Source organism: Colias eurytheme, chromosome 7, assembly GCF_061535395.1.
Source record: "Colias eurytheme isolate Ceu_HAF_F1 chromosome 7, ilColEury1 Martin Lab GWU primary, whole genome shotgun sequence".
Lineage (NCBI taxonomy): Eukaryota > Metazoa > Arthropoda > Insecta > Lepidoptera > Pieridae > Colias > Colias eurytheme.
Window position 1 is genome coordinate 2,773,009 of NC_142986.1, and position 16,042 is coordinate 2,789,050.

General features: G+C 33.9%; 3 protein-coding genes across 4 annotated transcripts; 1 reads left to right on the top strand and 2 right to left on the bottom strand.

Annotated features, from left to right (window-relative positions):
* The first annotated feature begins 27 nt into the window (after window positions 1-27).
* Window positions 28-16,042, top strand: Sou (required for meiotic nuclear division 5 protein souji). Of its 2 annotated transcripts, XM_090103979.1 has the most exons (10): window positions 28-266; window positions 3,568-3,697; window positions 9,192-9,334; window positions 9,924-10,016; window positions 11,207-11,367; window positions 11,725-11,931; window positions 12,199-12,376; window positions 12,557-12,741; window positions 13,839-13,990; window positions 15,112-16,042. In XM_090103979.1, exons 3-10 carry the CDS (start codon window positions 9,199-9,201, stop codon window positions 15,176-15,178), a joined length of 1,179 nt encoding a protein of 392 aa, XP_089960105.1. In that variant the 5' UTR covers window positions 28-266; window positions 3,568-3,697; window positions 9,192-9,198; the 3' UTR covers window positions 15,179-16,042. The 2 variants fall into 2 exon arrangements, with proteins under 2 accessions (XP_089960105.1, XP_089960103.1); XM_090103977.1 differs by lacking the exons at window positions 28-266; window positions 3,568-3,697 and adding an exon at window positions 8,974-9,109.
* On the bottom strand, window positions 921-2,850 carry LOC149906926 (THAP domain-containing protein 1 B-like). Its single transcript, XM_090103975.1, has 5 exons — window positions 2,683-2,850; window positions 2,209-2,383; window positions 1,981-2,043; window positions 1,700-1,759; window positions 921-1,380 (listed from the first exon to the last, which is right to left on the bottom strand). The coding sequence occupies exons 1-5, from the start codon at window positions 2,751-2,753 to the stop codon at window positions 1,129-1,131; spliced, it is 621 nt and encodes a 206-aa protein (XP_089960101.1). The 5' UTR covers window positions 2,754-2,850; the 3' UTR covers window positions 921-1,128.
* LOC149906927 (mitochondrial genome maintenance exonuclease 1-like) lies at window positions 3,528-8,688 on the bottom strand. The gene is made up of 5 exons (XM_090103976.1): window positions 8,319-8,688; window positions 7,643-8,104; window positions 6,120-6,333; window positions 5,375-5,720; window positions 3,528-5,163 (listed from the first exon to the last, which is right to left on the bottom strand). The coding sequence occupies exons 1-4, from the start codon at window positions 8,509-8,511 to the stop codon at window positions 5,384-5,386; spliced, it is 1,206 nt and encodes a 401-aa protein (XP_089960102.1). The 5' UTR covers window positions 8,512-8,688; the 3' UTR covers window positions 3,528-5,163; window positions 5,375-5,383.

Genomic DNA, 16,042 nt, shown 5'->3' on the forward strand with positions numbered 1-16,042 from the left:
AACCCGAGCTGCGAGCAGATAGAGAATAGATCTGAAGATGGCGTTCGCTCGTTCTCGCTCACTCTCTTTCGCTGCCTATACTCACACAGTGAGGTACAAACAAACAAACAAAAATACTTTATTGTACTGTATTGCACAAGAAATAAAAATTACACAAGTAACTAAATACATATATAAAAGAAATAGACACAGTTGAGCACAACAGGCGGTCTTATCGCTAAGACAGCGATCTCTTCCAGACAACCTGGTGGTCAAGGAAAAACAGTGTAAGTACATAGAAGTTTTTAAGAGGTGCATTTATAAAGTTAAAATACATAAACACAAAGAACATAATATATATATATATATATATATATATATATATATATATATATATATATATATATATATATATATATATCTCCATATTATTATACACATACATATACATACCTAAAACACATACATACATAAAAGTAGTAAAGGTACGTAGATAAAATAATATAAAAATCTTAGAGTATATATTATTATTACAGTAGTATATATTATACTCTAAGATAAGAATACAAAGTACATAAATACATCCATATTATATACATACATATATATTATATACTCATACAAACATACATACACATAGAAATGAGCTAATTAGCCCAGTCATTTAAGGTTAAATTAGGTAAGAATCTCGGAATTCGAGATACCCAGCTGTAAGTCTGTAAATACTTGAATATTGATCGGCGGCGCATACGGCGCGCTCTCCGCCCTCTATCTCGAAAACGGTTCACCGTAATAAAAAAAATTTAAACAAAATTTGTAGAGAATTTTCTATTCTACAATATTGATAATAAATACAAATAGCAAAAAACCCATCGGAAATGAGATATTTAAAAAAAAAAACGATTTTTGTGACCTTTGACCTTGAAATTTAATAGTTTCTTACACCCGTAGAGGGAGAATGTACTAGAGATCACATCGGCGTATACCCGAACGAGATGGCGAATCCTTACGTCAATGTTGCCAACTATTACAAAAACTTTTTATCCGAAAAACTGGCAAAATATCTATAAATGTTTGGGTATTTTTTTGTAAGATAGGTTTATGAAGAAAAAGACAGATTTGAAAAGATTTTGTTATTTATTAACTTAACTAGCGACCCGCCCCGGCTTCGCACGGGTGCAATGCTGATACTAAATACACTACAGAAAAATTATGAACGTTGTATATAAAAACATAGCGGCCCGCTCCGGCTTCGCACGGGTATAAAATATATAGCCGGGCGGCTAAATAATAAATGTATTCATTCATTAATTTATTGTTGTATATGAAATAATGATATACCTCAAAACTTGGTTCAGGGGCTTTCGACTGTTTGCTAGTACTAGGTAGCTCAATAATATCCTGTAAAGATAAAGTTTAACTTCGGTAAACCAGAAAATTCAAATAACATAAATGTACAAAATGTACCCAAATGAAATTATTACTAACTAGCTATGTCCCGCGGTTTCACCCGCATTGCTCCGCTCCTGTTGGTCTGTTGAGATAATATATAGCCTAAAGCCTTCCTCGATAAATGGGCTATCTAACACCGAAAGAAATTCTCAAATTGGACCAGTAGTTCCTGAGATTAGTGCGTTGAAACAAACAAACAAACTCTTCAGCTTTATAATATTAGTATAGATATATATTTCACCATAATTTTATAATATAATCAATTTACCTCAAGACTTGGTTCAGGGGTTTTCGCCTGTTCTCTTGTATTAGGTAGCTCAACAACATCCTGAAAAGATTAAGTTAGTTGAATCAGATAATACTAAGAACATCCATGTACAAAATAAAAGGTGTAAAAAACCGGTGACTAATCCAGGCTTCACACATTCATATGAGCCGTGTACATACACAACAACACCTCATAAACTTCCTCTCCACGGTATGTCGTGCAGTTCTAAAATAGTGCAGTGTTGTTGCTCGTGGGAAAGTGCAATGGAATTATTAATTTACCTTAAGACCTGGTCCATGGACTTTTGATTGTTGGGCAGTACTCAGTCGCTCAACAATAATATCCTAAAAAAATAAAATTTGATTTAGTATAAATAGAAAATATACCCCTATAAAAATAAATTAATAACTTGTTTTGTTTATTATGTAGACGTAGCAACAAAATCGGTCTATGAATATTTAAACTACAACATTTAAATCCAAACTAAATGCATCACAAAAATTACTCACTGTTGTAAAAAGTGTTGGAATTGCATTGGGCATCAAATAGGTTTTTTTTTTCGTTTTTCGAAAATAACGCGACTCAAAATGTATAGAACATATTCTGTGACTTTTTCCTGGTAACCAGTTCTTCCTTCCGGTAGCTCGAATCCATCTGTTTAATGTACTTGTTTCTTTTGGAAACCTAAAAAACATATTTAATATTAAAAAAACATTTCACGATTTTGGGGAAAATTTTACCCTGTACTGGTATCCCTAATGTTAATCACATGATTATACCATAAATTTGAAACTACGTAAAAACAAATGGCGTCCTGAACAACAAGAACACTTCGTAATTTAGTCGGATAACACAAAAAAATGTTTACGTCTATTTCGATGAAAATATTATATATTTGTAGATAATTTCACATTAGAGTTAATGAAAATGTATCAACTATATCCAGTTCTATAAAACAATATACTTCAAATAAGTTTACTTACGTGTGAAAGGTAATATTTGGTAATCTTCGTTCCGGCCGATTTTTACAACCAATCACACTACAACGCACCATATTTTCACTTAAAGTCGGATTAAAACAGATCACTGTCAACGTTTATTAAACTTTGAAGTCACTTAACAGCGAGAAAAAACAGAAAACTAGCAAAACAATGGACTGTAGCCGCTTGTTTGGGACAAACTGCCTTTGTCCCCAACAAAAGAAATCGCATAACATGAGAGAAACAAAAAACAATGTTTCTGTCTCGCTTGCTCTTAGCTTTATAGTCATAAGTGTATTTCTCTCACGCATTACTTGTCATTTTAGTGCCTCCTCTATGGTTCATTCTCACTCTACGCTTACACCCTACCATAATTATGTAGGTTTTGACTTTTGAGACAACTTTTATGGTGCTAATATACAAGTATATACAGACTTACAGTTGGGTATCTCGAATTCCGTGGTGAACTTCCTATAATGACTGGATCAAATGAAGTACACGTTGCAAAAAAATAATCAGGCGGGATTCGCTTTCTAAGTTATACTTAGTAGTTTTTATTGATATTGTTGTTTTTGTTGAGTTCGATTGTTATATTGTTTGCGTTTCATTTGATTGTTATTTATTTTCGTTAAGTTTTTGTTACAAAATTTAAAACAAATGGATGAACCAAAAACTGTTGAACCGTTTGAAAAACGGTGCAAATATTTGTAGAAGAAAAAAATATTGGCGACATTCGTACAGACGAAATTTTAACAGACAACAGTTTTTGATTTTGAAACACTCGAACCGTGCTGTTTCTAAATTGTTGTCCAGAATAGGGATAATTTAAAAATAAATATACAATCATATTTTTAAACTTTTTATTAAACAAAAATGGCGTGTTTACAGAGACGGCTGAATAAATGCTGTTATAATAATTATTAACATATAAAATTGTGAGTGAAGTACAAACAAGATGACTAGTCTTTAACTATTTGGCGGGAAAAAGCAAACGGATTACGGAACTTACAGAATCTAGGTAAGTAATTATTGATAACACATTTTTTCACGAAAATCATCAAATTTATAACACGTTTTTCTAGTTTAAAAAAGAATGAACGCATCATTCTCTCTTAATATTGATATTTAAAAAGTTACAATAGGTATAGGTAGGTATAATGACTAATAACCTAACTGTTTAAAACTCCCACATTTTTGGTAGGTACCTAATAATGAATAAGTATTCTAATTTTTTTACTAGCAAATTTTTGGTTATCAAACATCCTTTACATTTACTGAACAATAATTTAAATAGAATAATAACATTTAACAATATGTATTTTACTTAATTAAAAGCCAAGAAATTAAGAGAAGACATACCTACTTCATTGGTCTTTATATCTTTACACATTGAAAAAGCTATGGGGAATTTACATTAGGAGAAAGTTTTCATCTTATCAAAAAATTGGTTGTCTGTAAAGTCGGTTTACTGACGATAGTTGAACGTGACAACGTCTTAAGGCCGATTGTGCTTCTTTGTCGCTCGTTCCGCGCTCTCACTTGCACTTCAAGCCTTACATGGAACGCCTCAGAGCGAGGTAACGCCGCATGAGTCATGTTTTTTCGAGCGTGCAGCCTGCTCAATCGAATTGTAAGACGTTGTCACGTCAAAATTACAATGTCAAGTGATATTGAGACATCCTAATCAAAACTTTTCTGTAACTTTTTGGGAAGCAAATTCTTACTAAACTTTTAAACACTAGACACTAGATTATGGTTTTTAACTCTATATGTATAGACTATATAAATTAGAGATACAAGTAATCAACCATCACAATAACATACCAGTCTTTTCCACATTCAATTATTTACGCCTCTAATTTCTTACTTATATGTGCAATCTTTGAAGATTGTATGAATTGCAAACTACTAACAATATAATAATAATTGATATTGGAATCTTCAATATTGTACATAAGAAAGAATTATCCAACACTACTCATACACTCACAATAGTCATGTTATTTATTTCCTTTTATATATAAACTGGGTGAAAACTGAACGGAACATAAAAATACATATACATACCAATATCAAAGTAATAATAAAGGAACACATATAATATGAAATAATACAAAATCAAACAATATTTCAATCAGATCCTAGAACTTGCGAACAATATCATCTTACATCAATACCATTTTTTTTCTATTGTAATATTTTTCTACAAATAAAATCTGTGACATTTATGATCACATATATTAAGGAGTACATTTTTTGCGCTTTATTTAGCTTTACAATCAGCATTCTATCCTTATCTTATAACATAAAAAAAGGTTTTATTATGGCAATGGAATTTTCGAGTACTGAGTATAAGAGATATGTAAGATTGTTTATTTGTTCACAAGACATAAACTTTATAGTATCCTCCCATTATAACATGGGAGTAGCTCTAAGCATGAATAGGTGTCTTTTATCGAAGTTCAATTGAGATGATTCTGCCTCCTGAAAGTAATATTATTATGATATATTGCGAAAGAATTGATAAAAATTAGGTGTATACTACAAAGTTGAGGAACGTTCTACAAATTGATCTTAGGCATTAAATATTAAATTAGTTGAGACGAAATTAATATAAATTTTGGTGCTCTTGCATTGCAATCTTTAAATCAACAATCAATAAAGTCGTTAATAAAACAAATTTAATAAAACTTACCAACATTATTTAGAGATTCTCCAATTCCACTTCGAAAAGCCGTTTGCCACCTTTCAAAAACTTCTCAGATTCATTGTTGTGAGTTTTCATATACTCTTCTAGTCTTATTAACCACTGCGCCCAGTGTTCCCTTAACTTGTCTGTATGTAAGTGATATACGTCAGCTTTCGATCCATCAGTGTATGCAATGACAAGTAACGCGTCTCGCACATTTAAATGTTTGTAGTTCAGATCATTGCACACAGCCCCAAAGTACGCAGCTAGCTGTACGGGATTATCGTAAGTGAGTGCTAACGATTTTCGAGGCTTGTCGGATTTCTTCCATTCAATTAATGTAGGTTTGTCTCTATAAAAAAATAAAAGTACACATTTTTTTTATTCTTGTTGCTGAGATTAATCATATTCCACTTAAGATTTAATTACCACAATATGTTTATTATGTTTAAATATTATAGCAGGATAAAGAATATCAAACAAATTTTATGATTGTTTTTTATTGTTGAAGGAAAACGTTTACAATAAACTGGAATTACTAATGCTAATATAAACAAAACCAGCAGTATTTTTTTAAATAATGAATAAAATAAAAGTAAATAAGGCAATATGGCAATTTTTTTCTAATTTATTGGAAACATAATTACAATACAGGAAATTCTGTCTTCCTCTGTTGCCTCATAATAAAAGAAATACTACAATATTAATTGTGCAGGCTATTAATGATATAAAACAATAAAACAAAACTTACTCATAATCAGCGATAGCATCGAAAATCCCCCTATACTTCAATACAGGATGAATAACATTGGATTCTATTGCCTTCGGTGAGGATATATTTTTCAATACCTCTGACACTGAGACCCACACACCCTCTACATCTTTCTCAATTCGCAACTGCGTTTGTGGTTGAGTAAAATAGTTTTTTAATGTGCTATGAAACTTTGTTCCGACCGCCATTTGTGCTGAAAATAACAATATACAAATTTATCAGTATTTGCAGCCAAGAATGTGTGACATAAAACAATAGTCTTATAGAAAAAAAACAAATTAAATGATATTGAGAAGGTAGCTACTTTGAAATTATTATACTATTAAGTACCCATCTTCTTAGTAATTGTGTCTAAGTAAATGTTAACAATATATAGAAATAGATTTTACAACTTCAGTATTCATAAGCATATCACAATAATGTACCGATTGCAATGCAAATCTAAAACAATGCCTAGAACAATAAGTAGTATAAATAACACCTATGTAAATATAGAACTAATTTTATCAGTATATCAATTTTAATTCTTATTTATCATCACACATAATCTTCTTATATATAAAAATGAATCGCAAAATGTGTTGGTAAGCGCATAACTCGAGAACGGCTGAACCGATTTCGATATTTCTTTTTTTATTATATTCCTTGAAGTACGAGGATGGTTCTTATGTAGAGAAAACGTAAACATGTACCACGGGCGAAGCCGGAGCGGACCGCTAGTTATGAATACATTTAAATCAATTTATGTATCTATTCTATACATAGTGTTTTAGTAATGTGACTATACAAGGGGATAGAGAAAATAGTAATTCTGTTTCAATCAATATATGGTTGATTTACAGTTACCAAATTGGAACATAAATTGGCATCAGTTTGAATAGTAAACATACTTTGTAATACATGCAATATTTACATGTCACCTTCAAGACAATGCAGTCTGAGTGCAATGTCCTTTATTCAAATGCACTTGTGCCGATAATATAAGCGTAAAAATTACAATAAGTATGAGTTTTTGATTCCTTCCTAATAACAAATAACTATCCGATTTGTTTATATTATTGTGCAGTAAGCACTAAAGAAATGTAATTATAATACTTTAATGTTATCAAATAAGACCAATTATTGCTTTAAAAATTTAAATAGACATTCATGTTCATAAATGACAGTAAGAACATATGTTCAAGTGGTTGACCTTGTTATGCAAGTTTGTTGGGTGAATTACTGCAGGGTATATTTAGTTAAAACTGGTTGACCATTCCTAGCCCTGAGCAATTTACACATTGAAGCTATGCACATCCAGATGCCGAGTTATAATTATATTAAAAGAATAATCTTATTTCCCAATTGATTAAAAATAAATTGATTGGGCATTGTGTTTTATAAGTACATACAATTTATGATAAAATATTTTATGTATTGTCTGTTTTAATTAGGCTGGGCAAATCACTAACAACGTATTGGAAATGACACTAATTAAGTTAATAAAACCAAAAACAACTCACCCTCATAGAACCTATTAAATTCTTCTAAGCCCATCTCTTCTATTCTTTCCTTTTTCCACTTTTCTAATGCCTTCTTCGAATCTTCAGTCATTGTTTTGTTCAAAATAAGAGTAACAGATGGATACTGCTGAGCATAGTCATTTCTGTGCTGCTTTATTTGGAGAATCTTATCTTCACTTACAAAGCCAGGCTCTGCTGGAATACTCTTAGTTGCATTCACCAAAGAGGATGTCCGTAACCCTCTGATTGGAACATTATTCAACACTGCACCAGCAAAATTCAATATGTTCCGCGTATTTTGATACATCATGTTTCTTACACTCGAAAACAAGTATGGCTTGCTTCTTCTGAATCCTACTGAATACAAGGCGTCTAAAACATTGTTATTCGATGTTTCTAAATATTTTTGCGTACTCTCACTTTGCACTTTTGTTCTGTTGTTTTGATGTGTACTATTTTTAGCTGCGAAAGATAATTTTATATATAGTGAATGTTAATGCGTATATATCACACGGCGCTACTGTCATATGATAATGTGTATTGGCAAAAACACCAAGCACGAGTTCAGTATACTATTAATTAATGCGTAGTATGAATTTTCACAGTTTCTCACGGTTTCCTATGAACGACTATCGTATTCGTAGTTAACTAAAACCTTGAAAGTGAATGCACTAACCTTCTTTTTTCAATCGGCTCTTTTTTTGCTTGTTAGTTTCTATTAGGGGACCAAAAAGTTCTTTATTTTCTTTATTGTAAAGCTTTAATTTTTCCGCAGGTTTCAAAAGGGACGCGGGTCGTACCACCTTGTTTCTAATAAATTTTTGTTGCACAGAAATATTACAACCAATTTTAGTAATCGGTCGAAACATATTGAATATGGATATTACAATAATTGTTACTCATCACCATTAATTAGCGAAGAATGCTGCCTGTAGGCTGTAATTACTATTTTAACAAATCTTCACGTAAATCTATATTTTAAGTTTGAGAGCTAAAAATAAAGTATCGTTTCACTTTTTAGTTTTCTCCATAGAACTTGAATTGAAAATGAAAATTGCATATTATACCATAGGACATAGACCGTGATAAGACCAAAAATTGTTTTAAAAGAAAACAGCTTTTTTTTAAGTCCAGAAATATTAAATAATTTCATACTTTCATAACTACAGAATAATATATAAAAATATTTTTATAACACAAATTACTGTAGCATTGAATTTCCATTCTCTCCCGAAACTGTGGAGTGTGGGGCCATAAACAATGAGAAGAGAAGATAATATTTGTACGACATGTCAAGAATGACAAATAACACTGACAGCTATTTATTTGACAAATTGATATGTCATAAGTGATTGAAAATAAAAAGGTGAAAACTGAATCAAAAGCAAAGCAGTCAAAAGCAGTCAAAGAATATAAATATGCTTCTGCATTGAAAATATTATCAAAATTCATTTCGAAAAACCAAAGGTATCAACACTTACGATATCTAGTCTTAAAGTAAATACAATATTGAAAGTTTACGTAATATAGTTTTGAATATACATTCAAGCAAAACAATGGATTCGTGTCTTGGTGTTGAACAAGATTTAGACAAAGCAACGACAAAATTTACGGGTATAAGCGATCATACAAATAAAGTCCTGCAAGATTTGATAACTCAAGTGGAGAATTTAAAACAGGAGATATCTCAACGTAAGTACCATCTATCAGTAGGTAAATTTGGTACAACAGGATTCATGTGCATGATTTGACATTTTTGTTTGTATTATTTGAATTTTATGACCCTAATTTGCCGATGTTCCAAATGTGTTTATGAGACTATATTACAAGTAAATTATCAAACATTCTGTCTTCAAGGAGAGTTTATTCAATTCACATAAATAGATTTCAGGTTTCTTTAATAGTAATTCTTGTTTTAAGTTTCATTTGGAACACTATGTATTTGTATGAATGTGTTGATTATTTAAACTACAACAAATAATTACAATGTAATTTTAACATTTTATGAAAAAGTGAAAGTTTTGGTACTAATTAACTTTAATATTTTAACAGTTATTTTTTGTGATCTGGTTAAGAAACTTTGCTCATATTACAATAGTATAAGTCCCTTACTCTTATCATTTAGGGGTATTAGAGATGTTGATTGATTCACAGACCTACCCAATAGCCACAGCAAATTTCATGAGAATTGAAAAAAGCAGATTACCATTACACACTGTAACATAAGAATGTTCGATTTTCAAGCTTCAATATAATTTAAAGTTTAAAATTATTATTCCAGAGCCAGAAAATGAAAAGCTTTCTGAAGCGCAGGCAATGTTGGTTACTGAACTAGCTGCAACACTAAAACAAACTGTGTTTCAGATGTCTACAGGTATATAATTAAATTAAATCAAATTTTAAATACAATAAAATTATTTATAAACATTATAAAGCATTTTTTAACCCATTGACCACCGTAAGGCCCGATCGGGGCGCGACACAATAGATTTTCTATTGTGTCTGTGATTCCGAGGACTGATGGATTAAAATATGTACTGTGTAACTATTGATGAATGTAGTCCAATTCATAAATACAGTAGATGTCTATCAATGGATAATGAATAAAGAGAGTATGGTGTATACTTTTTGTGTAACAGGCCTCTGTATTAGTTTCAAAAGTGACAGTAATATATAGTTAATTGAATATGGGGTAGTATTTATTCAGGTTTAACCACTATACCTAAAATTATTATAACATTTATAATTTATTTGCATATTAGAAGCATAGTTGAAGATTTGAGATTTTTGAGGATGTAATATGGTATATATTATTAATGAAGAGTTGTAAAATTAAATAAAATCAAATAAAGACATTCATTAGGTAGTGTAAAACTAAATTGTAGTGTACCTACTATGCTTTCAAACTACGAAAATAAAAATAAACAATAACTTATTTTTGAAGTGAATTGATGACTGGAAACAGGTTATTATTGAAACCTATTGCAACTGACCTTTTCTATTAAACAGACAGGTTTTTAATCACCTTAAGGAATGTGAATTGCTTTGATTTATTAAGTGTAATAATTTTCAGCATAACACACAAATAACATTGAAACATAATGGATGTAGCACTTAGATTTTGATGTTGATACTATATACTAAGTAAAAAAATAAAGATTTTTTTTTCTAAAACATTTTGAAAATCAATCAAGTTCAGTAAAATCAATCAGTTCTTCCATTATATCATAATAATTAATGAAAAATAATACTTTTCCATTTTCTCTATATTATTTCATAATTCTGCAAAAATACTGATGATTTTCCCCTTTTTAATTCAAAATCCTACCCATAGGCTGCCTGGTAGAAATCGCTCAGTAGCGATAAGGCCGCCTTTTTGGCTTTATATTATATTGTCTTTTTCTCTTTGTTATATTGTCTGTTTCTATTTGGTGCTAAATAAAGTGTATTTATTTTTTTATTTTTTATTTTATGTTTTAAGTTATTTACTCAAGTTTCAGTCTGTTTAAAGGCCTAATACAAAGAATATATATTTTTTAATTTATATTCTACATGCAATTTCAGAGCATCGCGAGTTACACGCAACAGTGTCTCGTGTCGGCAAATCAATTGACAGGCATTTTATAGCCGACTACGCGTCTGTTGCGCCCAAAGCCGAGTCCTTTTGCAATGATACCAACAGGCCTATTATGGAACAGGCTATCGCTCAGCATTTGTATAGACAGGTTTGTGTTTAGTGTTAATAGTTATGTTGTTATGTTACGCTGATGATCGAAAACGCTCATTGATCGAAAAAATACGTTGTGATCATATTAACAGATCCTTTTCGTGAAATTTGTCGTACATTTTTTTTTATTTTGATTCGTATTTGTTTTTGTAATTTATAATATAATTATTAAACCAAACAATTACAGGGTCTAGAAAATAGAAATTAACCATGACCATGCTCGCTGCAAAGTGTTCAAAACGTGGGGTTAATAATATAATGAATAAATCGCGTTTAAAATCCGTTAAAATATTTAATTTTTAAATAATACTCGCGTAAAATAGAATAAAATCAAACCATAAATTACTAATTACAGGGTCTAGAAGAAGTGGGTGACATATTTGTCGCGGAAGCTCAGATACCACCCGTAGAGCGCACGTGCACGTTCGCGCAGCTGCAGCGCTGTGCGGCCGCGCTCGCTGATGGAGATCCTTCTTTAGCATTAGAGTGGGTGGAGAAGAGGAGCCAGGAGCTTGCGCACTCGCCGCTGCCGTTCACTTTGCATAGGATGCAAGCATTAAAGGTATATTACTTATTCATGATTAAGGGGTCATAATACACATGTTATGTTTTTGGTTTGCAATCCAATGGTATTTTTGCTGGATTAAAATTATCTATCAAGTATTCAGCGAGATTCGCAGAGATCATTCAGCTGAATTTTAAAAAGTTTATCGATAATTTAAGTTTTTGATCATTTTTTTTGATTCTGCAACTAAATGATATGTGCCAATATTACGAGGAATGTTCGAAACGTCGCGGTTTTCCTTCTTACAATCTCAATTTTCCGCAGCTCGCGCGCGAACAAGGCGTAGTGGCGGCTATAGAGTACGCGCGGCGGCAGTTCCCGGCGCACGCGGCGCGGCACGAGCGCCAGCTGCAGGCGGCGGTGTGCGCGCTCGCCTGGTGCACGCCCGGCGCGCCGCCCGCCCCCGCGCACTACGCGCACCTGCTCGACCCCAGGGCGCTGGGTGAGTGTGGTAGTGTATCGAGTACGCGTGCCAGAAGTGAAACTTTTTTGGCAAGAATCAAAGTTACTTAAAAATCGTCGTCTTACTCCATGACGTGACGATATTGCTATGATGCGACCTTAAAATTTTACTCAACGCGCCATCAAAAGTTTCAATTGAATAAATAATGTATCGTTGCAGGTCTGGAAGCGTCGGAGCTGTTCATATCGGAGGCGTGCTCGGCGCTGCGGCTGGCGGCGCTGTCCCCGCTGGCGGGCGGCGTGGCGGCGGGCGCGCGCGTGCTGCCCGCGCTGCACGACATCCGCAACAAGATGGCGCACCCGCACGTCATCGCCGCCTGGGCGGACGACGAGCTGCCGCTAGAGGTTATACACAAACAAACAAAAACTTTATATATAAAGCCAACAAAAACTTAGACTACGTTAACTTAAAAAAAAAGACGGGTTGCACTCCGGGAGTGCCGGCAGAAGTGAAAACTTGATTATTAACGTTGAGCATGTTTTATATCCATCCGTCTTACGCTTTTTCGATCAGGTCACGTGTCCTGACGCGAGTTTAAGATTTTATACCCAACGCCGCTAAAGAAGTTTTCACTTCAAAACGCTTTATTGCCAACAAAAACTTAGATATAAGACGCGTCGCCGCATGGGCGGACGACGAGCTGCCGCTTGAGGTTATACCACAGAATGTATAATAAGTACTAGCTTTCCGTCCGCGGCTTCAACAGCGTTTTCAAAGAAAAACCCCCATAGTTCCCGTTCCCATGGGAATTCCGGGATAAAACCTATCCTTTGTGTTAATCCAAGTTACCCTCTATATGTGTGCTTTATTAAATTGTAATCGGTTCAGCAGTATTTGCGTGAAAGAGTAACAAACACACACATACACATCCTCACAAACTTTCGCATCTATAATTGCAAAAAAGTGATACCGCGTGTTGCAGCATCATGCTGCGTGGTGCGTGATGCCGCGTGCTGCCGCGCACCACGCACATCACGCACCACTCTGCATCACGCACTACTCTGCATCACGCACCACTCTGCATCACGCACTACTCTGCATCACGCACCACTCTGCATCACGCACCTCTCTGCATCACGCACTACTCTGCATCATGCAACACTCTGCATCACGCACCACGCGGCATCACGCACCACTCTGCATCACGCACTACTCTGCATCACGCACCACTCTGCATCACGCACCACGCGTCACCACGCGGCTTGATGCAGCAACACGCGGCATCATGCACCACGCAGCATCACGCGGCATGATGCAGCAACACGTGGTATCACGCACCACGCAGTATTACGCCGCAACACGCGGCACCCACCGACACACTTGTTCACACGGGAAGCGAATCAAATTTTAAATCGGTTCGGTAGTTTTTGAGTCCATCGCGGACAAACAAAGTGCCACGTACTTTTTATATATTATATAAATAATACTCATACTGTGTCAGGTGGAGCTGGGCGCGGACGGCGGCGGCTACCACTCGGTGTTCGCGTGCCCCATCCTGCGGCAGCAGGCGTCCGACGCCAACCCGCCCATGCGCCTGCTGTGCGGACACGTCATCTCGCGGGACGCGCTCAACAAGCTCGCTATGGGCGTCAAGTGAGTTGTGTCACAGAATACATAATAGTAGCTAAACGCTACAGAACGGACACTCTCCGCCTCCCGCCAAAATTAAACACTTACCTCACCCCGCAGGATCAGGCTAAAAATGGGCCACATTTTTCTGCAAGGACGACACGCAACGAAGATTGACAACATTAATCAAATTGACGTAAAGTAATTTTATTATTTTGGATTTGTGATTATCGTTTTTCGTAGAAAATGGTTAGATATTGTGCTGTTTACGGATGTATTTCAGCAGAAAAACGCGAATTTTTTTTACGCTAGTCACAAATGTGCCAACCATAAAGCGTTAACACACACATTTGCAGTTTCTACAGTGTGACCGTCAAAACGGTAATTTTGTATGGAGTGTCCGGGGTGTGGTTGTATAATAATTAGAAAAAAAAATGTGTGCGTGCACTAGTGTACACACGTAAGAAGTGAAACTTCTTTATGACCTTTCAAAAAATAATTTACTATATGCAACTTTACAGAAATACGTCGAATCACGCGTGGTATGGATAAGAAAAAGATGGCGTGTAACGGAAAAATGTCACGCGTAACGAAAAAATTTTACACTAAATTTTTTTTAACCCCGATAAAGAAGTTTCACTTCAAAATAAAAAATTAATAAACATACCTTTGGGAAAATATGTGATTGATGAATCATCATCATACATAATACGACTTTTTTTAACGTTTCGCGACAAGTCCTGAACCTGTCGCGCTGCTATTGCGCGGCTATCTGCTGATTTTTAAAGATTGCTAATTTTTAAAAAATGCTTGATTTTCCTGCTAATAAGGATAATAGGGCCGGTTTGCGACCGCTCGGCTAGTTGATAAACACAGGGCTTGCACAACGCACGCGTCTTGTTTATGACTATAGCTGTGCTTCCCTCCTATTGGTCTTAGCGTGATTGTAACACATAATTATAGCCTTCTACAATAAATAAGTAATCAAACACTGAAGTAATTTTTCTAATCATATCTGAGGTTATCGCGTTCAACCGAACAAAAACATCTTTGATGATATAATTCTAGATCACATTATTTTTTTACCTTTTCATTCATTGTGAAAAATAAATAAAACAAAAATAAATACATAATATTGTTTTCAGGTTGAAATGCCCGTACTGCCCCATGGAGCAGTCGCCGGCTGAAGCGAGACAGATCTACTTCTCTTGAACTAGTGCATTTGAATATTGTAGACTTTTTGTTAAGTTGTACGGCTCTAGGTATAGTCTACTCTTTGGTAGAATTACGTGATAATTGTTGTTGAAAAAATTTTATATTTTTTTGCAATGGTGTTTTGTATACCTAAATATGTTGTGAGTGAGTTGAAAATATAACTTTTTTTGTTGTTTTGCACATAAAAATAATCTCCTATATTGTATGTGTTACTGTCATGATTTAAAAGGAAAAAAAAACATTTATTTTAAGGCATACAGTATAAGAAATATGCGAAAGACTGGGTTCGATAGATACCTATTGCTACAAAAGTTTATGCGATGAATTTAATAATTTTTGTAATGTATGTGTGTATGAAAACATGTATTTATTTATGAATTACGCCATGTTTGGGAATTGCTTGTGCAGAATATTTGAGATATTTATTTTAAAATAAACTGTATTTTATCCTTCGCATTAACTTAATGTAGGTAAGTATCATGCAACTAAATAAAGTTTATTTGATGATAAAAATCAACTATTAATGAAGTAGATGCAATTTTTATAATTATTATTGTTATGTCTTTGAAAAAAAATGTGTCGTTTGTGATGAAATTCGTCGACGCTCAAAAAATTGGAATACAAAACTCAATTATTAAATGGACATAATATGTAATATGTTGTCTTATTTTTTGTTTACATTATGTATATGAGAACTAGTGGACAGCTGCTTACTAGAGGTATATTTTTCTCTTGGAATTTGTCTATTTGAGCGTCCCAATAACGTTTTGACAGCTGTCAGCCAGTAATGGCCGTTCCCAATATCATATCAGCTATCTTACGATAGATAGAACCTTACTAGCTATCGGAGATAGCTGTCTA

Coding starts and splice junctions, on each gene's coding strand:
- Sou (XM_090103979.1), top strand. CDS start 9,199: ATGGATTCGTGTCTTGGTGTTGAACAAGATTTAGACAAAGCAACGACA. Junction 10,017..11,206: donor TGTGTTTCAGATGTCTACAG/GTATATAATTAA, acceptor ATGCAATTTCAG/AGCATCGCGAGTTACACGCA. Junction 11,932..12,198: donor ATAGGATGCAAGCATTAAAG/GTATATTACTTA, acceptor AATTTTCCGCAG/CTCGCGCGCGAACAAGGCGT.
- LOC149906927 (XM_090103976.1), bottom strand. CDS start 8,511: ATGTTTCGACCGATTACTAAAATTGGTTGTAATATTTCTGTGCAACAA. Junction 8,105..8,318: donor GAGCCGATTGAAAAAAGAAG/GTTAGTGCATTC, acceptor TATCTTTCGCAG/CTAAAAATAGTACACATCAA. Junction 6,334..7,642: donor ATTTAATAGGTTCTATGAGG/GTGAGTTGTTTT, acceptor TGTTATTTTCAG/CACAAATGGCGGTCGGAACA.
- LOC149906926 (XM_090103975.1), bottom strand. CDS start 2,753: ATGGTGCGTTGTAGTGTGATTGGTTGTAAAAATCGGCCGGAACGAAGA. Junction 2,044..2,208: donor TTCCAACACTTTTTACAACA/GTGAGTAATTTT, acceptor TTATTTTTTTAG/GATATTATTGTTGAGCGACT. Junction 1,760..1,980: donor TCCATGGACCAGGTCTTAAG/GTAAATTAATAA, acceptor TAATCTTTTCAG/GATGTTGTTGAGCTACCTAA.